We start from the raw sequence: 22,710 nt of genomic DNA, 5'->3' as shown, positions 1-22,710 counted from the left end.
AGCATCATTCGAAAATCCTAAATAAGTTGAGGAATACACCATGTCCATCAACGAGTCCCATTTCTTTTACGCACACGTCCAACATAACATCAACTGAACCACCAACGACTAAAACATTCAAATTTGAAAATTGTACTGTCAATAATTGTTCCTTTTAAAATTATTCATGTTTATTTTTTATTTCATCATCCTTAATTGAAACCTTTCTTATTTCATCATCCCTAATTAAAACTATTCTAACACTTGTTTATATTATTTAGGTTATGTTATAGCTTCTGCTATATGATATTATGGATGGTCACGTATCATAAAATGTTTAATACTAACATTTATTGAAAATCATCTGTCAAGTGACGTTGATTATTCGGATCCGGATAATTGAAGAGGAATACAACTGTTTTAATAAAAATGAAACTGAATCAAACCGTCCAGAGAGTTCAATGAAGATTCCATAGTTGGCACAACTGATAACAAGAAAACAACTAAGCATAATACACTACTGCCATCTAGCGTAATATTTGTAATGTTGAGATGGTACAATAATACATTTGAAGACAGTTGTATTTTCGTAAATCAATTAATATTTTATTGTATTGAAGTACTTCGTTACTTCTAATCTTTATATACTTTCTTCTAGTTGTGTAACAGTCAATTATATACCACTCGAGTTTTGATTTTCTCTAGATAAATCAAAACCTCTAGTGAGATTACTGTTGATAAATTAACAAATTATATTAAATGAAATTGGAGAACTTGGATCATAATTATAATTATATTATAATGCATCTCTGTTTTGTTCCATTATTCCAGAATGTTTTTTCCCCCTTTAGGGTACTTTATTTGGCGCAGTTCCCTAGTCTTTAGAGTGTTACTAAATTCATATTATTCTCATTATTAACGAGCCATACAATTTCAGTTAAAATCATGTATATTAACTCAGAGGATCGAGGGTAGTAGTTTGTAAACAATGAGAACTCTGTGTGAAGCTTCAGTTTTAGATTGTTATTGTACTTGCCTTAGTGTTCGACCGATGGACGTGGAGAAGAGACAATAGATGACGGGGTTGGCCGCCGAGTTGAGGGGCGCCAGGCTCTGGATGAAGGAGGCCACGGCGATGTTAGTCTGGGTGCGCGGCACGTGTCCGTATACTTGCAGTAGGTCGAACACGATGTACGGGCTCCAGCAGATTACAAACACTGCGGACAATAAGAACATCAGACTCAGTTCCACGTGGCAGGCAGTCCGTCATGCTTGCTGAAGTAGGTGTACAATTCAACTTAACAGGACATTACTCAAAGGAGAGCGACACAACATAATACAACACAAAACAACGTCACAGAACAGAACATTAATTGAACATAATAAAACAAACTCAGGTCTAATAAATCACAATTCAACAAAATAAAATAAAACTCAGAAAAAGAACAACACTCAAAATAATAATAATAATAATAATAATAATAATAATAATAATAATAATAATAATAATGGCTTTATTTAACCTGGCACAGTTAAGGCCGTAAGGCCTTCTCTTACACTCAACCAGGATTAAAACTTGCTTACATAGTTGAACATACATCTGGATCGGAATTAAGTAATTATATACTGATACAATTTAGGTACTTAATGAGATCAAAAGAGGTAGTTACATAAAAATTTACCTCATAAAATAAAAATAAACATAGAGGAATACATATTAATGTTGTTAGAATCAAATACGAATCACATAAAAACAGAGGCCGATAATTCAATAAAAAATGTACACAGTAAAAATAAAAATAAACACATTGGAATACATATTAGTATTAGATTACAATTAAGTAGGATTCACATTATTAAACCAGAAACCGACAATTGAATAAAATGTACACAATAAAAATAGATTAATAATAAAAAACAACACAGTGGGATACATATTGGTGTTAAGTGATAAAGAAACACGATTTACATGATTAAACAATAAAAATAAGAAACAAAAAAATAAATAAATACAGTGGAACACATTCCATTAAATATTTGCAACGCGTTAGGTCTGGCAACTCATCATAAGATATTTTTCTAATTTACATTTAAAATAAATTAAAGTTCGGCAGCCCTTGACTTAAGACGGCAAATGTAAGTCAAGGTAAGAAAACAATAAATACAACGCAACATATCACAAAATGAACAACACAATAAAACACGGAACAACTCCATTACCTCCTGGCCTAGTTGCCTCGTAAGTGGTGCCATATTGGTATCATTTGTGAGGTTCAGACCTGTCTTCGGACAGTTGACTATACAACAACAACAACAACAACAACAACGTTACATTTAACATAACGAAAACAAATGAGAGCAATAGAACATAATTCAACAAAACAAAATAAAACTCAGCAAAAAAAAAAAACACAATATGACAAAATGTAACAAAATGTAGGCCTAACTCAAAGCAAGGTGATAATAAACACAACGCAACATATCTCAAAATGAACATTAAAAACAGCACAATAAAACACGAAACAGCGTTAAAAATCACAAATTCAACACAACAAAAACAACCGAGGGAAATAAAACAAAATTTATCATAATGAAATAAAACTGACAAGCAAACGTTCTGATAGAGACAGATAAAAAAGTTAAATTTGTTTCTTCCACCTTGTTAATATTGTCAAAAGAAGTGTTTATACAAACTTTGGCCACTCGGCCGCAATTACAAGGGCCGTAAAGAAATAAGTTCGCTAGGGGCCGCTAACAGAAAAAAAAAACACAATTTCATTGGACAAATTTATTGGAACGGACACAGAAATTTTTGAGCTATTTTTCAACATATTTTCTATCGGAATTGAGACATTTCTCATATCATGGAATCGACAGAGAGAGATGCAGACGCAGTCAAACTCTGGTTCCGATCTGAGGCGGCTGACTTCTACGACACAAAAATTGATCCCATGGTACGACAAATGTCTCAATTCCAGTGTGGGGGATATATTTAACAAATAGCGCAACAATTGCTGTATCTGTTTCAATAAATATTTGTATGCAATTGTGCTTTTTTTCTATAGGCCTAAACGGCCCCAGGGAAAATCACTTTCTGGACGGCCTCGTAATTGCGGTCGAGTGGCCAAAATTTGCATAAGCACTTCTTTTGACATTATTAACATGGTGGAAGAAAAAAATTAACTTTTTTTATCTGCTCCCATCAGAACGTTTGCTTGTGAGCAGTCGCCCTCGGTAGCGCAGTTGGTATAGCGCTGGCCTTCTATGCTCGAGGTTGCGGGTTCGATCCCGGCCGAGGTCGATGGTATTTAAGTGTGTTTAAATGCGACAGCCTCATGTCAGTAGATTTACTGGCATGTAAAAGAACTCCTGCGGGACAAAAATTCCGGCACATCGGCGACGCTGATATAACCTCACCTCTGCAGTTGCGAGCGTCGTTAAATAAACCATAATTTCTTTGATAAAACTGAGCAAAAAGAAGAACACTCGTCATAACATAATGCAGCTCAACGCAATTAAACAATATGCACAATGCAATAAATCACAAAAAAACAACAGAAAACGACAAAGTAAAACAAGTAACATAAAAACATAATGCAACACAATGAAACAACGCAGACGAAAAAAAATAAACAAGAACAACAATCGACATTAAAGAACCTATTAGTTGATGTAGTTTAGTTAAATAACCAACTAAAACAACAAAATACAACACAGAACAACAAAATAACAGATCATAACAACAAACAAAACACAACACTCTCATAACAACAAAACACAAAGACAATATATTAAGTTGACCATTATTTGAGTCGGCTCTGTGGTCTTGCAGTTACCATACTGGCCGAAATCCGACATGGGAGGGTTCAAACCTGACCGAGGGTAATGAATTTTAAAGGGCGAAGAAATTCTTGGCTTGGCTTTTCGAGGATCGAATTCGGGACGGATCCTTACACGTAGGCTTGCTTTGGTCCGTTGTGCGCCCTATATATGATTGTCCAAATCTGCCAGGACAGAAACCTTGGTGGCATTTGTGAATCCGAAGCTGATAGGTGTGACATCCTGCCTCAGCCCTAAAAGAGCCAGGTCCATTCCTCATACGCTACCTCATAAGCACCAGGGCCCGGAGCCCCAATTCCTCCCTAGATACATCATCGAAAACTCATACTGACCCCAAAATTTCACCCCAGTCTATTTTTAACTATTGCGGAGAGTGTTCGTGCAATAGTAGAAAGAAACGGGAGTAGCCTACTCCCAGAAAAAAATCTGCTTTGTCCACTACATATTCGAACACGACCTCGCCGGGAATCGAACCTCGGCCGCCTGGATGGAAGACCAGAGTGCGAGCACGAGTCACAGAAGCTGCCGAGAAAATCTTTAGCATTCCTTCTTCCGGTAAGAAAGTAAAGCTGGGAGGCCCGTTTCTTAGATTTATGGCACGTAAAATAACAATAAGCTGTTATTATGTGTCGCATTTCTCACAGATATATTTTTTCACCTGTCGTTCAATAGTTATTAAGAAAGAAATAGCATAATTTCAAGTGTACAGAATTTGTGTATTATAGTCCACGACAAAACTGAGGAAAATAAAGTTGAAGACTGCTACGAATGGCAATGGTGAAGCTGATGACTGTGATGACTGATATGATGACAATTACGACGAAGAAACTGCTCATGAGAATGAGAATAAAGAGAGAGAGAGGATGATGACGATGATGATAACGATAGTTCTGCAGACTGTTACACTTTTACTACGTCATACTACTTTTGATCAATAAAAGGTACGGAACGACGTGTTTCAACCAATCATGGCTGCTTATCCTACAATTTTTATCACGTCCCTAACATTTGTTTTTATCACCTGCCTAGCACGTGTTTCTTTGTTTGTCAACATTGTAGTTTTAATAATTGTATCTTTTAAAATGATTAATGTTTATGTCATCATCCTTCATTAAAACTTTTCTATCATTTAAAACTTTTCTATCTTCTTTATATTATTTAGGTTATGTTATAGCTTCTGCTGAATGGGATTATGGAAGTCACGTATCAGAGATTGTTTAATATATATTGATAACTGAAGTGGAATGCAACTGTTTTAATAAAAATGAAATTGTATCAACAAAGCCTTCTTGATTAGCAATCGTTCATAGAGTTCTATGAAGATTGTATAGTTGGCAAAACTGGTAACAAGAGAACAGCTCATCATAACACACTACTGCCATCCAGCGGAGTATGTGTAATGATGAGATGGTACAATAATACCTTTAAAGACAGTTTAGTAAGTCAATTAATATTTTATTGCATTAATGTACCGATACTTTATTTATTCTAATCTTTATATACTTTCTTCTAATTGTGTAATGGTCAATTTAATACTCGAGTTTTGATTTTCTCTAGATAAATCAAGACAGCTATTGAGATTACTGTAGATAAAAATAATGCAATAATAATAATAATAATAATAATAATAATTTATTTATTTATTTATACTGTCAGAGTTAAGACCATAGGACTTTCTCTTACACTCTACCATGTGACAAAGTATACGAGGAGTGAAAATTTAACAAGAAGTTAAACAACAGGATACTAACATATTACACAAAATAATAGCATAACAAAATCGAAACTAAACAATATGAAAATAATACCATAAAATACAAAAAAGAAAGTAAAATACAGATCTGAAGATTGGAATATAATAAAAGCAACTCAGCGACGATGATCATGATTTAAACGGAGGTTAAAATGTAGATAAAAGCAATGAGGATTATAAAAATGAAGTTGATTATGATGAAGATGATGACGCTGAAGTTGAAAATGAAATGATGACAATGATAAAGATGTTGATGCAATCGTATGACCTGCGTTTCATATGCTTTTAGACTCCTAGCGCACGCTATCTGCCTTCATTAGGCACATAGGCTACACCACTTTTATCGTGGAAATCGTTTCGCATATGAATAGGCCCTATAATATTCAAACTGAAACACAAAAAGCGCTCCAGCCAAAGCGTCTCTATACCGCCTAACAGTTTTCAATCATCCAACACGATAAATGAGCAGAGTTCATTTTATTAGGACGTGAAATATTTAGAACCTTTGAAGTCCGAATTGGATAAACAGAGCATACGAGTATAAAACACTTTAACGACAGTAAATACAGCTGGACGTAGTGAGGGTCTATTGATTAAGTCGAGCGGGCTTTGAGAGATCAGCAAAAGAGTAGTGGCAAATATGTACTGATATGCAGCGAGATAAATTAGACTTCTCTGTCATTGTGGACTGAATGGAAAGACACTGCTGTCCTTGGCTTTAATCCATATGCTGGGTTGATTTTTGTCTGTTAATGACAATTTTTAAATTACCGAGAGAACACGGTTTTGTGAACTTTTCAATTTTGTTCCCTTTTTAAAACATTCAGAACTTTAGGTTATCTACGAAATTCTCTACCTATCTCGCGTAAATGGTAGCATTTCCAGATAAAATTGAACTTCCTTACATTTCATTTCCGGCTTCCTTACGAAATGTAATTTTGTTTCTTTTATGAGATATTAGATTTTCAAGATTATTTTGTTTAAAAGCAGGATCATAGGTTGCTAATGGTCACAAGGGAGGCAATTGATGTCGATAGATTGCCTCCACAAATCTTGTGTAAGGTCATCTGATCAAAGAACTATCAGCTCTGCCAGCAAACCCCACTCCCACGTCCATGTTGTGATTCCTGGGCAATGAAAACTTCGTTTGCGGCCAACGACAGGGGATGGGGACATGTATCCGGCGCCTTGAAACCGGATCGATCGAATAAGGGAGGGGAAATCCCAATAGAAAATACTGGCCCTCCAAGTATGGGGGTTATGCGAGAGGCCGGTAACCTCTCCATATGAGATGATCACTTGTGTATAACTTTACTATGGTGCTTATCTTTACGTAGAACAACGCATGGGTGATGTAACAAGGGGAACACAAGAAGAAGGGGAATACAAGGAGAACAAGGGGAATACAAATACAAATAGGGAATGCAAGAGGAACAAAATGATGAGAAGTACAACAAGAAGAATATAAGACGAGCTAAGGGAATATAAGAAAAACGAGAGATATACAAAGAAAAAGAGGGAATATGAAAGGAGAACAAGGAGAACAAGGGTAATATAATGAGAACAAGGAGAATACAAGAAGAACAAGGTGAATATATAAGGAAAACAAGGAGAATACAAAGACAGAGGAAGAATAAAAGGGGAACAAAGGAACAACAAGGAGAACACGGGAATGAAGAGGCAAATAGGGAATACAAGGAGAACAAGGGGAATCCAAAGACCTGAGGAAATATAAAGAGAACAAGGGGAATATAAGAAAAACAAAGAGAATATAAGAACAAGGGCAATACAAGGATAACAAGGGTATACAAAGACAAAGAGGGAGCTGTAAAGCTGATACTACATTCTATTCACTCATCACAATATATTGGAAAGCATTATCTAAAAATTTTAATTCAATTGACTATTATGTTTCCGACAGATCTGAAATGATATGGATTGAAAATTATGTAGAATCAATCTACTCTCAATAAGTGAATGGGAAGTGAATACCTTCGAACTGCTACAAATAAGGGAGACATAGAGAGATTCGTTTCCAGACAGGGAAGTGAAAATTTGTCTTCCTTCAAATGAGACTGGATGTGTGTCCCTTGACATGTGTTTCCATTGCTTTGTCTCAAGTGAATCATTAAGCCACATTAATGACATGACTGATTCTTTCGACAGCTGATGGTAAAAAATCACACATCGAGAATGGTTAGGATGAAAAGACGAATGTTTATGCTGCTGCTGCTGATGATGATGATGATAATGATAATAATAATAATAATAATAATAATAATAATAGACCTAATAATATGATATGATATGATATATTACATGATACGGTATGATATATGATATGATATGATATGATATGATATGATATGATATGATATGATATATGATATGATATGATATGATATGATATGATATGATATGATATGATATGATATGGTATGATATATTTATTCCACCAAATTACATCGGTTGTGATGGCCCTTCACATTTCTGTATACAGTGATATCACTCCCTTGGATACATAACATTCTGCTTACGCTTTTTTAAACATACGGCTATTACATATAAATGACCTTGATCACTTTTCTATCACGTCTACCAACCCACCTCTGTTTCCCTCCCTTATTTTTCTACTTACCACTCCCTTTTCCAGTTATCTATCTTATTCTTACTAATCTCATTTAACTAAACAATCACTTCTCTCAATCGCTTATTAATTGTTCTCAACATTGTTTACATTAATTTGAACTCTTCCATAGTTGTCAACTTATTTGTTCACTTGAATCACTAACGTTCACTAACCACTTATTCCCACTAATCTAATTTTTTATATTTTCAGACGAAGTAGTTTCTACACTTTCACTACATTTCCATTCCCACTTTCTTTATTATATTTATGCTCGACCAAGCCGAAATGTAGTAATTATACACCTGGTAGCAGCCCTTTAATGGACCTCATTAAAGTACACCTATTCATTAAAGTTCAGGTGTTTCACCAATCAGAAAATACCATTGTAGCAATATGAAAGCGCAAGTATCGATTATTCTCGGATATGCAATCGAAAGACAACTAGCGCGAGATTAGACAATATTAAACTCAGTCGGAAAAAACAACACACAAATTAACATCAATTCACCGTCATCTTCCAGCCTTTCACAAAGCACATTCCCGCAAATTCATTTCACCAATTGCCGGAAAAAATCAATATGGCCGAGCATAAAAAGTTCGTATGAAACTTGACTATAATGGTAATTAAGACGCTCGTATGAAAATTATGAAACGAGCGCAAGCGAGTTTCATAAACATACTCGCGTCTTAATTACTACCATTATAGGCTCGTTGTATAATGTACTATTGTATCACTACTTACTTATTATCATTCCCTGGTTATTACTTGTATCTTATCCTTCTTCACTATTATTCTCTTCCCTTACCGTCTTTTCTGTCACCATCACCATTTTCACTTTATCACTTTCCTATGTTTTGTCATTCATGCACCAACCTCTTAAGTTAGCCTATAAGTTTTCTGTCCCTAACTTCTTCCCACTGACGTACCTCTATTTGGTGTCGCTAATGTTACTTTATCCCTTCCAGTTCTTGCAGAATCTTGACTTCTTTTCTTAGTTTCTTCTTCATCTCTTGATCCCTTTTGTAATTGCTGACCCGTATTTCTTCCTCCAGCTGGATTGTTTGAACTCTTTTTGCAATTCTCAGCTCCTGTATACCGTCCTTCTGTTCTCCCCTGTATACCTGATGCCGTCATAATAATAATAATAATAATAATAATAATAATAATAATAATAATAATAATAATAGAACATAAAGCTCAGTGACACACTGAACCAGACGGACTTCAATTTTATTTTCACTCAGACGTTCAGTACTTAAAGAAGCTCGTGCTTTTGACGGAACAATGGTTTCGTAGATCATTGTAAGACTAAAGGAAAAACGACGCCTAGGAATCCATTCAGAAACACTGAGCGGCCGAGTTCTGGAGGGCTACTCCACGAGTTCTCTCCCACACATAAAAGTAAAGCATCTCTTGTCTAAAAAAATGTGATCACAAATTGCCGAGAACACTTACACCAAACCTATTCCAAGACAGAAATAAATTTCTTGCTCGTCACCTTCGAAATGGTAGGAGGGAAAAAAATGCGTTCAGGAATTCTACACACGATCTCTAGCCAGAGTCGAAGTGTATTTTTAGTTGTTCGCATTCCACATTCCTCTCATATCGTGGAATTAACGACGCACCTGTGACCAATGCTATTATATTAGAACCATTATAGTTTATGGTCGTTTCTCGCCAACTTCTGTGGGAACGAATTCTCCTCCTTGCCATGCATCTTAATCTTCTCCGCGCATCCAGATATGCGGCAGTCGCGAGTCTTGGCTGCTGTGTTCCTATCAGTATTGCCAACTTAATTATTTAATATGTAAATGGATTTATAATAATTCCTCATCTTCTGAATAGTCTTTCCCCGTGTTTAGAAGAGAAGAAGGGGGATTCAACACAGACGGAACATTTATTTGTATATTTTGTAAATTATTCTGAAGAGAACGGATAGATGATAGTAGACAGTAGTGTTATTTCAGCAATGACCAACTCTACTGATGCTTCCATAACCACTTCATTCATTCATTGTTCTGCCCAAGGGCAGGTATTTCACTGCAAACCCAGTTTTCTCCAGTCTTTCCTCTTTTTCTCTTCATATGATCCATATAATGGGCCACGCATGGGCCAGAAAGTTTGGTTTGACTCTCAAAGCAAGAAAATCACAAGCAATCCTAGTGGGACATCAACACTATTATGCAACATTACTCCTGCCCTTCCAGTCAAGTTAAACGACACAATAATCCCTTTTGCTTCCTGTGTTAAAAACCTTGGAGTTTACTTTGATACGCATTTAAAATGGAATAACCAAGTAACCCATATTACCAAAAAAGTGCTTTCCATACTACATTCCTTAAACAGCATTCGAAAATTCCTCCCGCTATCACTCAAGAAAATACCAGTGGAAACACTAGTAATGCCCCACTTCGATTATTGTGATTTTCTACTGACTGACCTCAATGTCAACCAGTCACAAGAATTACAACGTGTTCATAATACTTGTGTTCGCTTCGTCTGCGATGTCCGTCGCGCTGACCACATTACCCCATCCTTCCAAACTCTAAACTGGCTACGGTTTAACGAACGTAGAAATTTTCATTCTCTTGTTCTCCTTTTCCAAGTCCTTCACATCTCTACACCTACCTACCTTGCCTCCCGTTTCAGTTACCTGTCATCATATCATAATCTCTTCACACGCACGCAAAATAGCCGCATTCTAGCCATACCAACACATAAGACATCATCGTATTCATCATCATACACAATCTCGCTCTTGCGCTTGTGGAATATCCTACCCAGTGACATCAGAGACTGTCGGAATTTAGTAGCGTTCAAAAACAAACTTATTAAGCATTTTCTTACTGCGTAGAGTAGGTTTAATTTTTACTTAATTAATAAAAAAATGTTTCTCTCTTCGTAACTTTTACAATAAACTGTCTAGCTTTTATTAATCAGTTAATCTTTTAGTACTTTGATTTTTATTGTATTTGTAAATTTAATATTAATTGTAATTATAATAGTAATTGTATTCTTAATATTGTAGTTGTAATCCCCTGGTAGAGGGGAAGAGAAGGCCTCATGGCCTTATCTCTACCAGGTTAAATAAATAAATAAATAGATAAAAAAGTAAAAAAATAATAAATAAATAAATAAATAAATAAATAATGTCGTCTATCATCTGATATCTTCGTCTGCCCCCAAACTCTTTTGTCGTTCCTTCCAGTGAATTCTTCAGCAGGCAGTTTCTTATCAGCCAGTGACCCAGCCAATTCCGTTTCCTCTTCCTGATCAGTTTCAGCATCACTCTCTCTTTACCCACTCTTTCCAACACAGCTTCATTTTTTATTCTGTCTGTCCACTTCACACGCTCCATTCTTCTCCATAAGGCAAACTCGGCTAATTTCGCAGTACGTCTAATTTTGCAGTATCTCAAATATTAATTAGTTGTGGAGTTGTCCGTGTTCGTTTGAGCTTACAAAAAATACGGATAAATGCCAGAACCTGTCGGGGATGTTTCATGCAGGAAGATTCTTTCGCAACGCATTCTGGCGAAAGTTGTACAACTATCTGCTTTAGTATGTGTGTGATTGCTGAGATAGAGTGAGTAAATTTGCAGTGTTGTGTTTCTGGACATTATATCGTCGAGATATTCAGAACTGTATCACACTATGATTAATGAATTCTCCTCATTCTTATGATTAATTTGAACCCTTGCTTGTTGTTTTATATAATAAAGTTTGTTCGTAATATGCTTTTGCCGGTCTCAATTTCTTAACTAGTTTCCGTTCGTTGCCGGCAGAGCAGTTCGAATGGCACGCAGATTCGAGCTTCCTTTAAGAAGCGCTATGGGCTAAGTATGCGCCAGCCAGAAAATCTGTCCTACCCTAGAGCAGCAGCCTCAACTCACTCGAATTTGAACAATTTTTATGATGTGCTAGGAAGTGTATGAGAAAGCAGAACTGAGTACCAAGTCTAATCTCATTTTGAAATTTAGATAAAACAGGGTTTTCATTGGTTACGAAACCTAACAAAATTGTGTGTCCAAAAGGAGCAAAGTCTGTCTTCCTTCAAACAATGACAGAGAAAGGAGGAACAACTGTCTTGCCAGCGGAAGCGGATTCGGATTAGGCGTAAATAGTGCTCATAATGTTTTTTATATATATTTGGCATAATGCTTAATGCAGATATGTGTTAGGTAAATTTATTAATTTACAATTAATATGCAAGCCTTTTCTTGTTACTAATGTTAATAATTCAAGCTCAGTTGTTTTATATTTATTGCCTAGTTTGTTAATGTGTGTTCAGTTCATATGTGTAAACATGTATTGATGTTTACATTACATTAAAACATGTTTCGAGCTAGAAAGAGTATTCTTGAAAATTACTGCAAAATTGTCCGAGCAGTACTGCGAAGTTACACGAGTTCCTGAAACGCACACATATGATCTCATGTTTTAGATGGAGCTATTTCCCTGTTGAGATAAAATTAAAAAATAAAAACTTTATACCAACCAATGAAATTATGTTTAGTGATTAACTGCTGCATGAAGGAAAATTTTTCAAGCATTTTTGGGTATATCTATAGACAGAAAACCTTAATACTGCGAAATTAGCCGAGTTTGCCTTATCCGCATTTCAAGTTATTCTATTCGCTTCTTTTCACTTCGTCGTAATGTCCATGTTTCTGCCCCATACAGTGCTACACTCCACACAAAGTACTTCACTAGATCTTCCTTAGTTTTTTCTCCAGTGGTCCGCAGATGTTCTTTTTTCTATTAAAAGCTTCCTTGGTCATTGCTATCCTCCTTTTGACTTCCTGATAGCAGCTCATGTTACTGCTTATAGTACACCTCAAAGTATTTGAAGCTGTCCACTTGCTCTACTGCCTCATTTAGAATCCGCTATTTTTCATAATCCTAGGGGACAGGCTGAAATTATTCTGCATTACAGTCATAAGAGCTATTGAGTTTCCTGTCCGCTCTGGATGGAAGGATTGCTTAGCCCTACTTCAATTCATTCGGATGAGTTTGCTACCTTTCGGATACCACAGAGATAGAACAGATAGTTCCCAAGAAATCAACAGACTGACAGAGCAATTTCTGATGAGAAATCGGATTTCACTCTGGCCACCGCAGCGACTTACCATCTCCACATGATATCGCCGGCACTCGTATGCCATTTTATTCCATATATTTTTGCGAATCGAGGCGAAGGCTAGGGTAAGTGGGGCAACCAGTTCATACTAGCTGTGATTGAGACCTGCGATTATAGGAGTTGGAGAAAGTCTGAACGGCAAGGGTCTTTTTCTCTCTCTATGAGGCCGGGAGTAATATGATTTACACCTCCACTTTAATTTTCTTTTTAAATTTATTGTCTGTATTTTCATTGTAAACTTTTATAATATATCATGTATTTGTTTTATGGATCCTTGTTGTCACCCTTATTGAAGGGCAGATGGTTTTATTTCATAAATCCGATATATGTAAAACATTTCAAAATAGAGCTATATATTTTATTTTCAGTTTTAATGAAGTAAAAGCTACTGGTAATGATAAATTACTCTAAAAGAGATGTTTTTGCTGCTATTTTGCGAGTCGTACTATGGAAGTCAATACTAGCTGCTGACAGTGAAATTGCCTGCCGCTTAGTTAGCTGTAAGAAAATAAAATAGACGCACTGTATAAGCTCATTTGTAGTGATTCAACCTCTGTTATTTGGATACAAGTTTCTGTTTCTCGTTGAGAAGGATCAACACGATGCTGGACTTTCCGAGTAACAAAAATAATAATAATAATAATAATAATAATAATAATAATAATAATAATAGTAATAATAGTAACAATAATGCTAATAGTAATAATAATAATAATAATAGTAGTAATAATAACAATAATAATAATAATAATAATAATAATAATAATAATAATTTTTATTTTACCTGGCAGAGTTAAGACCTTAAGGCCTTCTCTTACACTCAACCAGATCTAAAATTAATACAAGTGAATAAAAAAAAATAATAATAGTAACAATAATACTAATAGTAATAATAGTAATAATAATAACAATAATATTTTTTATTTTACCTGACAGTTAAGACTTCAAGGCCTTCTCTTACACTCAACCAGATCTAAAATTAATACAAGTGAATAAATAATAATAATAATAATAATAATAATAATAATAATAATAATCTGAAAGTTAGAATTTATAAAACAGTTATATTACCGGTTGTTCTGCATGGTTGTGAAACTTAGACTCTCACTTAGAGAGAGGAACAGAGATTAAGGATGTTTGAGAATAAGATTCCTATGAAAATATTTAGGGCTAAGAGGGATGAAGTTACAGAAGAATGGAGAAAGTTACACAACGCAGAACTGCACGCTTTGTATTCTTCACCTGACATAATTAGGAACATTAAATTCAGACGTTTCAGATGGGCAGGGCATGTAGCACGTATGGGCGAATCCAGAAATGCATATAGAGTGTTAGTTGGGAGACCGGAGGGAAAAAGGCCTTTGGGGCCGAGACGTAGATGGGAGGATAATATTAAAACGGATTTGAGAGAGGTGGGATATGATGATAGAGACTGGATTAATTTTGCACAGGATAGGGACCGATAGCAGGCTTATGTGAGGGCGGCAATGAACCTTCGGGTTCCTTAAAATCCATTTGTAAGTAAGTAAATAAGTAAGTAAGTAAGTAAGTAAATAAGTAAGTAAATAAGTAAGTAAGTAGGTAAGGCCTTCTCTTACACTCAACCAGATCTAAATTTAATACAAGTGAATGAATAATAATAATAATAATAATAATAATAATAATAATAATAGAAATAACAATAATAATAATAATAATAATAATAATAATAATAATAATAATGTGAAATACCGTTATTGAAACTTATCTAAGTTACCAGTTAATCTGAATACATTAGAAATGTAAAGATAATTACTTGGGACTATCACTTATGAAGTAAAAGTACAATTATTTAGATATTTAAATATAATCACTGCTCAACATATGAAGATAAAATCAATTCATTAAACTAGTCTGAAAAAACTCAAATTATTAATTAATCCTTACGAATATTACATTTAAGAGCGAATGTAATTTATTATGCCTGTTGAATTAGGTAATTGTGCATTTTAATTCTAAAAAATGATACCGTCCAACAGGTTCTAATAATATGTAGTACTAGATGTCAGTCACGTCAGTCCCCTCAAATACCGTTAAAATGACATGTTAAATTTATCGTATATGTAACAGTGAGCTATATTCAATATGTTCTACCTCGGGATTGGTGTAAATAATTTAAATTTATGTGTTGTACAATGTTTTATACAGTAATTTTATTCCCCCATTAATATGGGTGGGCAAGGTGTAAGAACACTACTAATAACTCTTCAGTCTCAGTGTGATACGACACCCGTTGCTTTCAGCCAGCATGACGTCATGTGGTTCATAATCTGTGTTTATTGACTACACTATTAATACGTTAATGGTGAGAGTAGGGACATAATCATAATACTTATATATTCACTCAAGAATATACAACTGAAGCTATTAGTGAGTTATTTTACGACAATATATCGACTACTTTGGTTATCTAGCGTCTGAATGTTATGAAAGTTGTAATGCCAGCGAAATGATTGCAGTCCACACCTATGGAGTAACGGTCAGCGCGTCTGGCTGCGAAACCAGGTGGCCCGGGTTCGAACCCCGGTCGGGGCAAGTTACTTGGTTGAGGTTTCTTCCGGGATTTTCCCTCAACCCAATACGAGCAAATGCTGGGTAACTTTCGGTGTTGGACTCCGGACTCATTTCACCGGCATTATCACCTTCATATCATTCAGACGCTAAACAACCTAGATGTTGATACAGCGTCGTAAAATAACCCAATAAAAAAAATAAAAAAATGAGTGCAGGGTCCACAGCCGAAAATTTGCCTACCCAAAATTTGCTCTTAATGGCTTGAGGGAAAATCCCTGATAAAACCTCAACCAGATAAATTGTTCCAACCCGGATGTATGTGTATCATACACTATGACAGTTTTATTTTGTTCCCAGAAAAAAAAAAAAAAAACATGGTAGAAATTTTGTCGTCTTTTAAAATCCATCGCCCGTGGAGGACTCAAACCCGCAATTATCTGATTCTGTGACCAATATGTTACCGCAAGACCACTGAGGACATTTCCATTTGTGCCATATGTATCAATAATAGCTTCTAGGTTCACCGTTGTGAAGTAATGGTTAGCATGTCTAACCGTGAAATGAGCTGGCCCGGATTCAAATCCTGGTTTAAAATAATTTCATCTGTGTGTCCTTTCTTACTGGGGTTCTTTCACGTGCAATAAATCTACGCTAGTGTCATAGAGACATCATGGAGAAACGAAACAACACAGCAATCCTCTTCCTAATAACAGCTGGCCACGGAACTGACTGGTGCTGCACTCTATCGGTAAAGAACGAAACTACTTCTGAGTATACCAAATGGAATCATAAGGCAAATCATGTGAGTCAGAGATTACGGAAATATTAGTGATTCCAAATGAATTCAATCGAGCGGAAGGAACGCAATGAAGAACATTTTCATCTAATCATAAAGATACTGCTCCATAATATTCTGTAATAACATCCCTTTCACTTTCCAATTACATGAATAAAAAGGAGAAACATGATTTTGGAAAACAATTCGGATGCTCTTTCAGCATTTCTGATACGGCGTAAGTGTGTTCAGACACGCTGTCTGAATGTGCAAAAGAATATTCCTAAACTGTTTGACGAAATTTGTTCAATATGAAGCGTAGGCAAATCTATCTATATATTAGTGGTCGGCATTTTTTGACTCGTGACTCAACCCATCAGCACACAAGCAAGGAAGAGGGGTAAGACATGATCTCCCTCCCTCCCCCACGGCCATCACTTATTCACTCATAGGCACTCAGTAAGTAAACAAAACAGAATCAGTTGTAAAATCAAAAAGAATTTCGCGTATGACAAACGAACGTCTTCTCGTTGCTCAGTTAAAATTCGCTACATGCAGACTGACTCGCAATTTTAATAAGTTAATTACACATCCATCTAAATGTTTAAATTTTGTATAAAATAACGGAAAAATAAATCAAATTTTGCAGAAATTAAAAAGAAACGAACAAATATATATTGACATAAACTTAACCGAACTTCTACTTAGTCTACTACAGAAATGAAAAATGTATCGTATGCGGCATTTATACTGCTGGTTTTCTGGCGAAATTTAAGGAAATAATCCTTTTGATATCAAACTTTCCCCACATTTTAACTTAAGGGGTTAGGTACAGCTTACAGCAGTAAATTTTTTGGAAATATCTCCATTAGCCTACTGTATCTTGTACAATAATGAAAATTGGTATTTGTAAAACACTGTCCTTCTGCTATATAAAAATATTTTTACGATTAAAAATTATTTATATATTTTTTCAGAATTCAAAATGGTGGCAGTTTACTGTGCAATGGTGAAGCGTTTCCCTCATAACTCATAAACTTTCAACTACATTCCTTGATAAATAATATTTTCTTTTATTTTGTGTAAGAAGAAAATACTGATTTTGATCATATTTTAAATGAATTTATTTTTTATCAGACAATCTATCAAAGGTAGAGAAGTGATCTTGCATCATATTGTAGATATGACATGCATAAATGCACACAACAAATTTCATCACAGAATGTTGGATAGTTTTTGAGTTATGTGGAAAACGCTTCATTACTTCACAGTGAACTGAATTTTGAAAAAAAGACTATAAATAATGTTTTATCGTAAAAATATTTTTTTTTCATATAGCAGAAGGACAGTGTTTTACACATACTAATTTTCATTATTATACAAGACACAGTAATGGAGGAAAAAAAAAGTTGAATATTTAAAAAATTTTACGGTTGTAAGTTGTACCTAACCCCTTAAATAGACAAAAGGCATCGATTTGAATTGAGGACTGCTTCGGCTTCTAACCCAGGTACTCCATTTCAGAAGTACGTACCGTCAGCCTCAAAATGATATAACCTACACTATTAGTGAGAGAGAGGTGATATTTGAATTGCTCTGTAATCATTTCGTAATTGTACTGAAAATTCATCAAAGGAATCATACTGTTCCTATTTAAACTCCTTTGCGACCATCACAGTTGTTACATTATTCAGAACTAATCAATAGCTTGTGTTCCGTAAAATGTGACACTAATGACAGTGTCATGAGTGCAATTTGGTAAGCGCAAGTAGCTTCCTCTCAAAATATTCCAATGATTCACATTCACTTGGTGTAGACCTATGTATGTGTGTATGTATGTATAGTAGAGATGAACAAAACTAACTGCCGCTCTCGCTCGCTGTGTTCGCTGCATTTGTCTTTCGAGTCTCGGCTCGTCATTCTCGTGCGCTTCGAGTCTCGCTCGTCATTCTCGAAATAGCATTTGGTCGGCGTGGAAAGATTTCATAACTTTGAATAACATACATCATTGAAATAAATAACATTATAAATGTTCAAATAAGACAAAAAGACAAAACAGAACAGTATCTTAGTTATCAAAATGTTCTGATTCTATTATATGATATTACCTATGGTTATACAAATAGAAAACAATTCTCAAATAAATATGCATTTCTAAGAAACGTAAAACATGACATTAATATCTTTTTACTTGAGATTGCACACTTGATCTTTAACATATGAAAAGAAAATTCCTAGCCTTTTAATAAGGGCCTAGTAATTAAATAAAGACTGGGGAACGGATTATTATACACTGAAAGGTAGAGATGTTTCAAATAGGCTACTTGATTGTTTATACATATATGTAACAGTTGCCAAAGTAGATAAAAGTTCAGTCAGGTATAAACAACTGCTGACTTCGGGACTTCGGGAGATGATCACTATCGAGTTTCAGAAGACTCACAACCAGTCTTTATGTCAAGGACGCGACGTAATACAACATTGCCGTGCGGGTTTTCGGCTTTGCAGGCGCTGTTAGTCTCGTTTTCTCGATCGTTGTTCATCTCTAATGTATAGGTCCTCACAGGATGTGATCGTGCAATCTTAAACCAGGCCCTTTCCACTAGTGGCAGCCCTAATGTCGTGGCTGAAGAAATTTCACAGAAGACATAATGTATTTATTTTACACCTTCCCAACCAGGATTCCACAGCAGAATCTTCCTGAATTCCCATATCCACTGCTTAAATAGAAATGTTTTCGATGATTTCTGTTTGGACATTCTGAGATACCTTTGGACAATCGCAATTATACAAAATACAAAACACTATAAAAAATGTCATCTTTCTGTATAAAACACAACCACTTTCCTACATCTCTGGAGAAATGAAAGAACTCCGCACGGCGACACAGATTCTCTATTCACCGCAGGAAGTTGTCGTATGTTTGATCATGTGACCATAAGTCTGCACATTGATTGGATGTAGCAGAATACGAAGACTATCACATCGCCTGCTGTCTGTTCCGACGAGCATAACTGATCTATTACTCTCTGCCGACCAACGTGATATAGCCTATCGGAGCAAAAAATAAAATAAAATATAATTTAAAACATTAAAAAATGTTTTAGACGCTTAAATAGACATTTATAATCATTAACAAATGGCTTTTGTTCGTTTGATCCAAAACAGATTTTTAACTTTGCTCTACATGTTCAGCAGTTTAGGCTGGTTCACAATAACCCGGGAACAGAAACGACGAGAACGAGAACGGAAATATTGTTAAAATAATGTATTTAACATTATTTTCGTTCTCGTTCTCGTTGTCGTTTCTGTTCCCGGTTTATTGTGAACCAGCCTTAACAGGAATAAATAGACATTTTAGGAAATACCTTCTGCTTAATAATGAGGTACATGGCATGGAATTTTAACAGCTATTGTAAATTGTCAGAACTTTCCCATTAATTGAGCCTAAATATCACATAAGTGCAGCTCTTAAACATGGTGCTAGTTTTGGTCCAAGACTTTATAATAAAATTATAAACCATTTTCCAAATTTGCAATATTTTAAAATTGAAGCTCTTGAAAAAGAAATTTATAAAATTATTCATGATATATAATAATAACAAATGTGTGCATTTTTTTACCTTTTATTTCTGTCGACTATATTAATGTTTCTGTCTGATTGTCAATTTATATTAAATGTATTTTTCTCTCTTTTTCTATTTCTTCTTTTTTGCTCTTGTGTATTATTTATCGGTTTGAATTAAGTTACTTATTGTACCTAGTAAACTGTCCTTGTAAATTTTATGTTATATTATTGGCTAAGACCACACAGTACACAAGCCTGGCTCTTACGGTAGTGGCTAGAAACATTTTTGTTTTATAATTTTAATTTGTACCCACTAGCTAGCTAGTTAAATAAATAAAGTAAAAAGTATGTGAAAAATTGTTTCGTTTGTACTAAACATTTTACTGGAGTTGTAACTTTTCAGATGTATAGATCCTTAAGGACATGTAATCGAGTATTTATATTCTTTAAAAAATGATCATCTCTGTGCGATGTAACATTTCTCAATGTCTGTCGGCGAGGTCCTGTTACACTTTGTATAATTTTTATAATACTCTAAAGCTGATTGAAGATAAATTCGACTTGTAAGTCAAATAGTATGCAATTGATTTCTTGAAGCAGTTCCATGAAAATAACTGCATCGTGCAAGTGTAGAAGATTCTATGTACCCTAATGACACAGTTTCATGATAATTTAATCGCAAATTGTAAACAACTAGACTCTTGGGAACAGTCGCGTTTCGATGTTCTACTTTACTAATCTCGCATTGTTGCCAAATAATAACCTCATCGAATCTGGATAGCTTTTGTAGTTTAAATGGACTTTAATAAATAACTATGTTAACGATAATAATGCTTGGAATTAAGTATGGGGCTTACAGAACCATCCCAGAAAACGGAATTATCGGAGAGAAGCTTAAACGCGAATTACCCAGTGGGGGAGAAAAGTCAAAGGTTAGAGATGAAGACCTTATACGGGATGAGCGCAGTACTACGACCTGTCTACTGTGCTTATAGTGACAATAAAATCGGAATTGTGTGCCTTTTAAACAATAAACAATTTTCAAACTTTTATTACCATAAAATTAGTTCATATTCGTAACATAAATAAGATATGTACGAGGGAGAGTACAAAAGTAACCTTAATAATATTTTTATTAATTGAATATGTACAATAAGACTACAAACACTTCATCACTTTTCAACATAGTCCCAACTACGTTCAATGTAAGTGTTCCTGTTACACTATGTTAAAAGTGATGAAGTGTTTGTAGTCTTACTGTACATATACTGAATTAATAAAACAATTATTAAGGTTAGTTTTTGACTCTCCCTCGTAGATTATAATTTAATATGCCAACGGAGAAACAAGTAAGGGAACGAAGTAATTAGTGAAAATATATGGAAACAAATGAATAGGTAAGATAAATAGACTGAACAGAAAATAATAAAATAAGGAACATTATAAATAGATAGATAAATAGATAGATAGATAGATAGATAGATAGATAGATAGATAGATAGATAGATAGATAGATAGATAGATAGATAGATAGATAGATAGATAGATAGATAGATAGATAGATAGATAGATAGATAGATAGATAGATAGATAGATAGATAGATACCGAAAATAAGGCAGCAAATAATGAAATAAATAATGAATAAATAAGGAAACAAATGAATATATAAGTACAGCGTAAAATGATGAATATGTAAGTAAGAAAATATGTAGATATAGAGAAAGAAAGAAGTAAACAATGAAAGAAATGTTGAATAGATAAGCAAATAAATGACACATTAAGTTACAGACGAATACGTAAATTGATAAGGAGATATGAAGCAAAAAATGAAGCCAATAGTAATATAGATACTGAAAAAAAATGTTATGTTTTATTTAACGACGCTCTCAACTGCAGAGGTTAAATCAGCGTCGTCGGATGTGCCGGAATTTTGTCCCGCAGGAGTTCTTTTACATGCCAGTAAATCTACAGACATGAGCCTGTCGCATTTAAGCACACTTAAATGCCATCGACCTGGCCCGGGATCGAACCCGCAACCTTGGGCATAGAAGGCCAGCGCTATACCAACTCGCCAACCATGTCGACTATAAATAATGAATTTCAGACAAATAAGTAATACAACAAAACAATAAATTCGTTAGTAAATTAATAAACAGATGTAGAGTAAACAATAAAGCCTATCAAATGCTTTATCACTGAGCTATTGTAATGAAGTTTCATAGTTACAATTATGAGGGAAAACAAGAATGAAGAAGTCGGGAGAATTGTCTCTATGGTATGATTTGTAATTCCTTACTTTACTGGCTTTATTTCTTTTGAGTTGGGTTTATTATTTTTTCTTTGTTGTACTAGTTTGGGTGTGTATACTGTTATAATTGCAGGTTGGTCATCTAATTCTAATTATGCATTGTTAGGAGGATTACGTGCTGTTGCTCAGGCTTACTATCACAAAGATTTTGATTTCCATATATT

At 34.7% G+C, this 22,710-nt stretch overlaps 1 protein-coding gene across 1 annotated transcript in view; it reads right to left on the bottom strand.

Annotated features, from left to right (window-relative positions):
• Positions 1-1,002: 1,002 nt before the first annotated feature.
• LOC138709978 (cardioacceleratory peptide receptor-like) overlaps positions 1,003-22,710 on the bottom strand; it is a 414,250-nt gene continuing 392,542 nt past the window's right edge. Inside the window, exon 8 of the mRNA XM_069840659.1 lies at positions 1,003-1,196. Coding sequence (XP_069696760.1) covers positions 1,003-1,196 — 194 coding nt within the window. The remainder of the gene's footprint in view (positions 1,197-22,710) is intronic.

This window comes from Periplaneta americana, chromosome 12 (genome assembly GCF_040183065.1).
Source record: "Periplaneta americana isolate PAMFEO1 chromosome 12, P.americana_PAMFEO1_priV1, whole genome shotgun sequence".
NCBI lineage: Eukaryota > Metazoa > Arthropoda > Insecta > Blattodea > Blattidae > Periplaneta > Periplaneta americana.
This window is presented reverse-complemented; position numbering and strand designations above follow the sequence as displayed.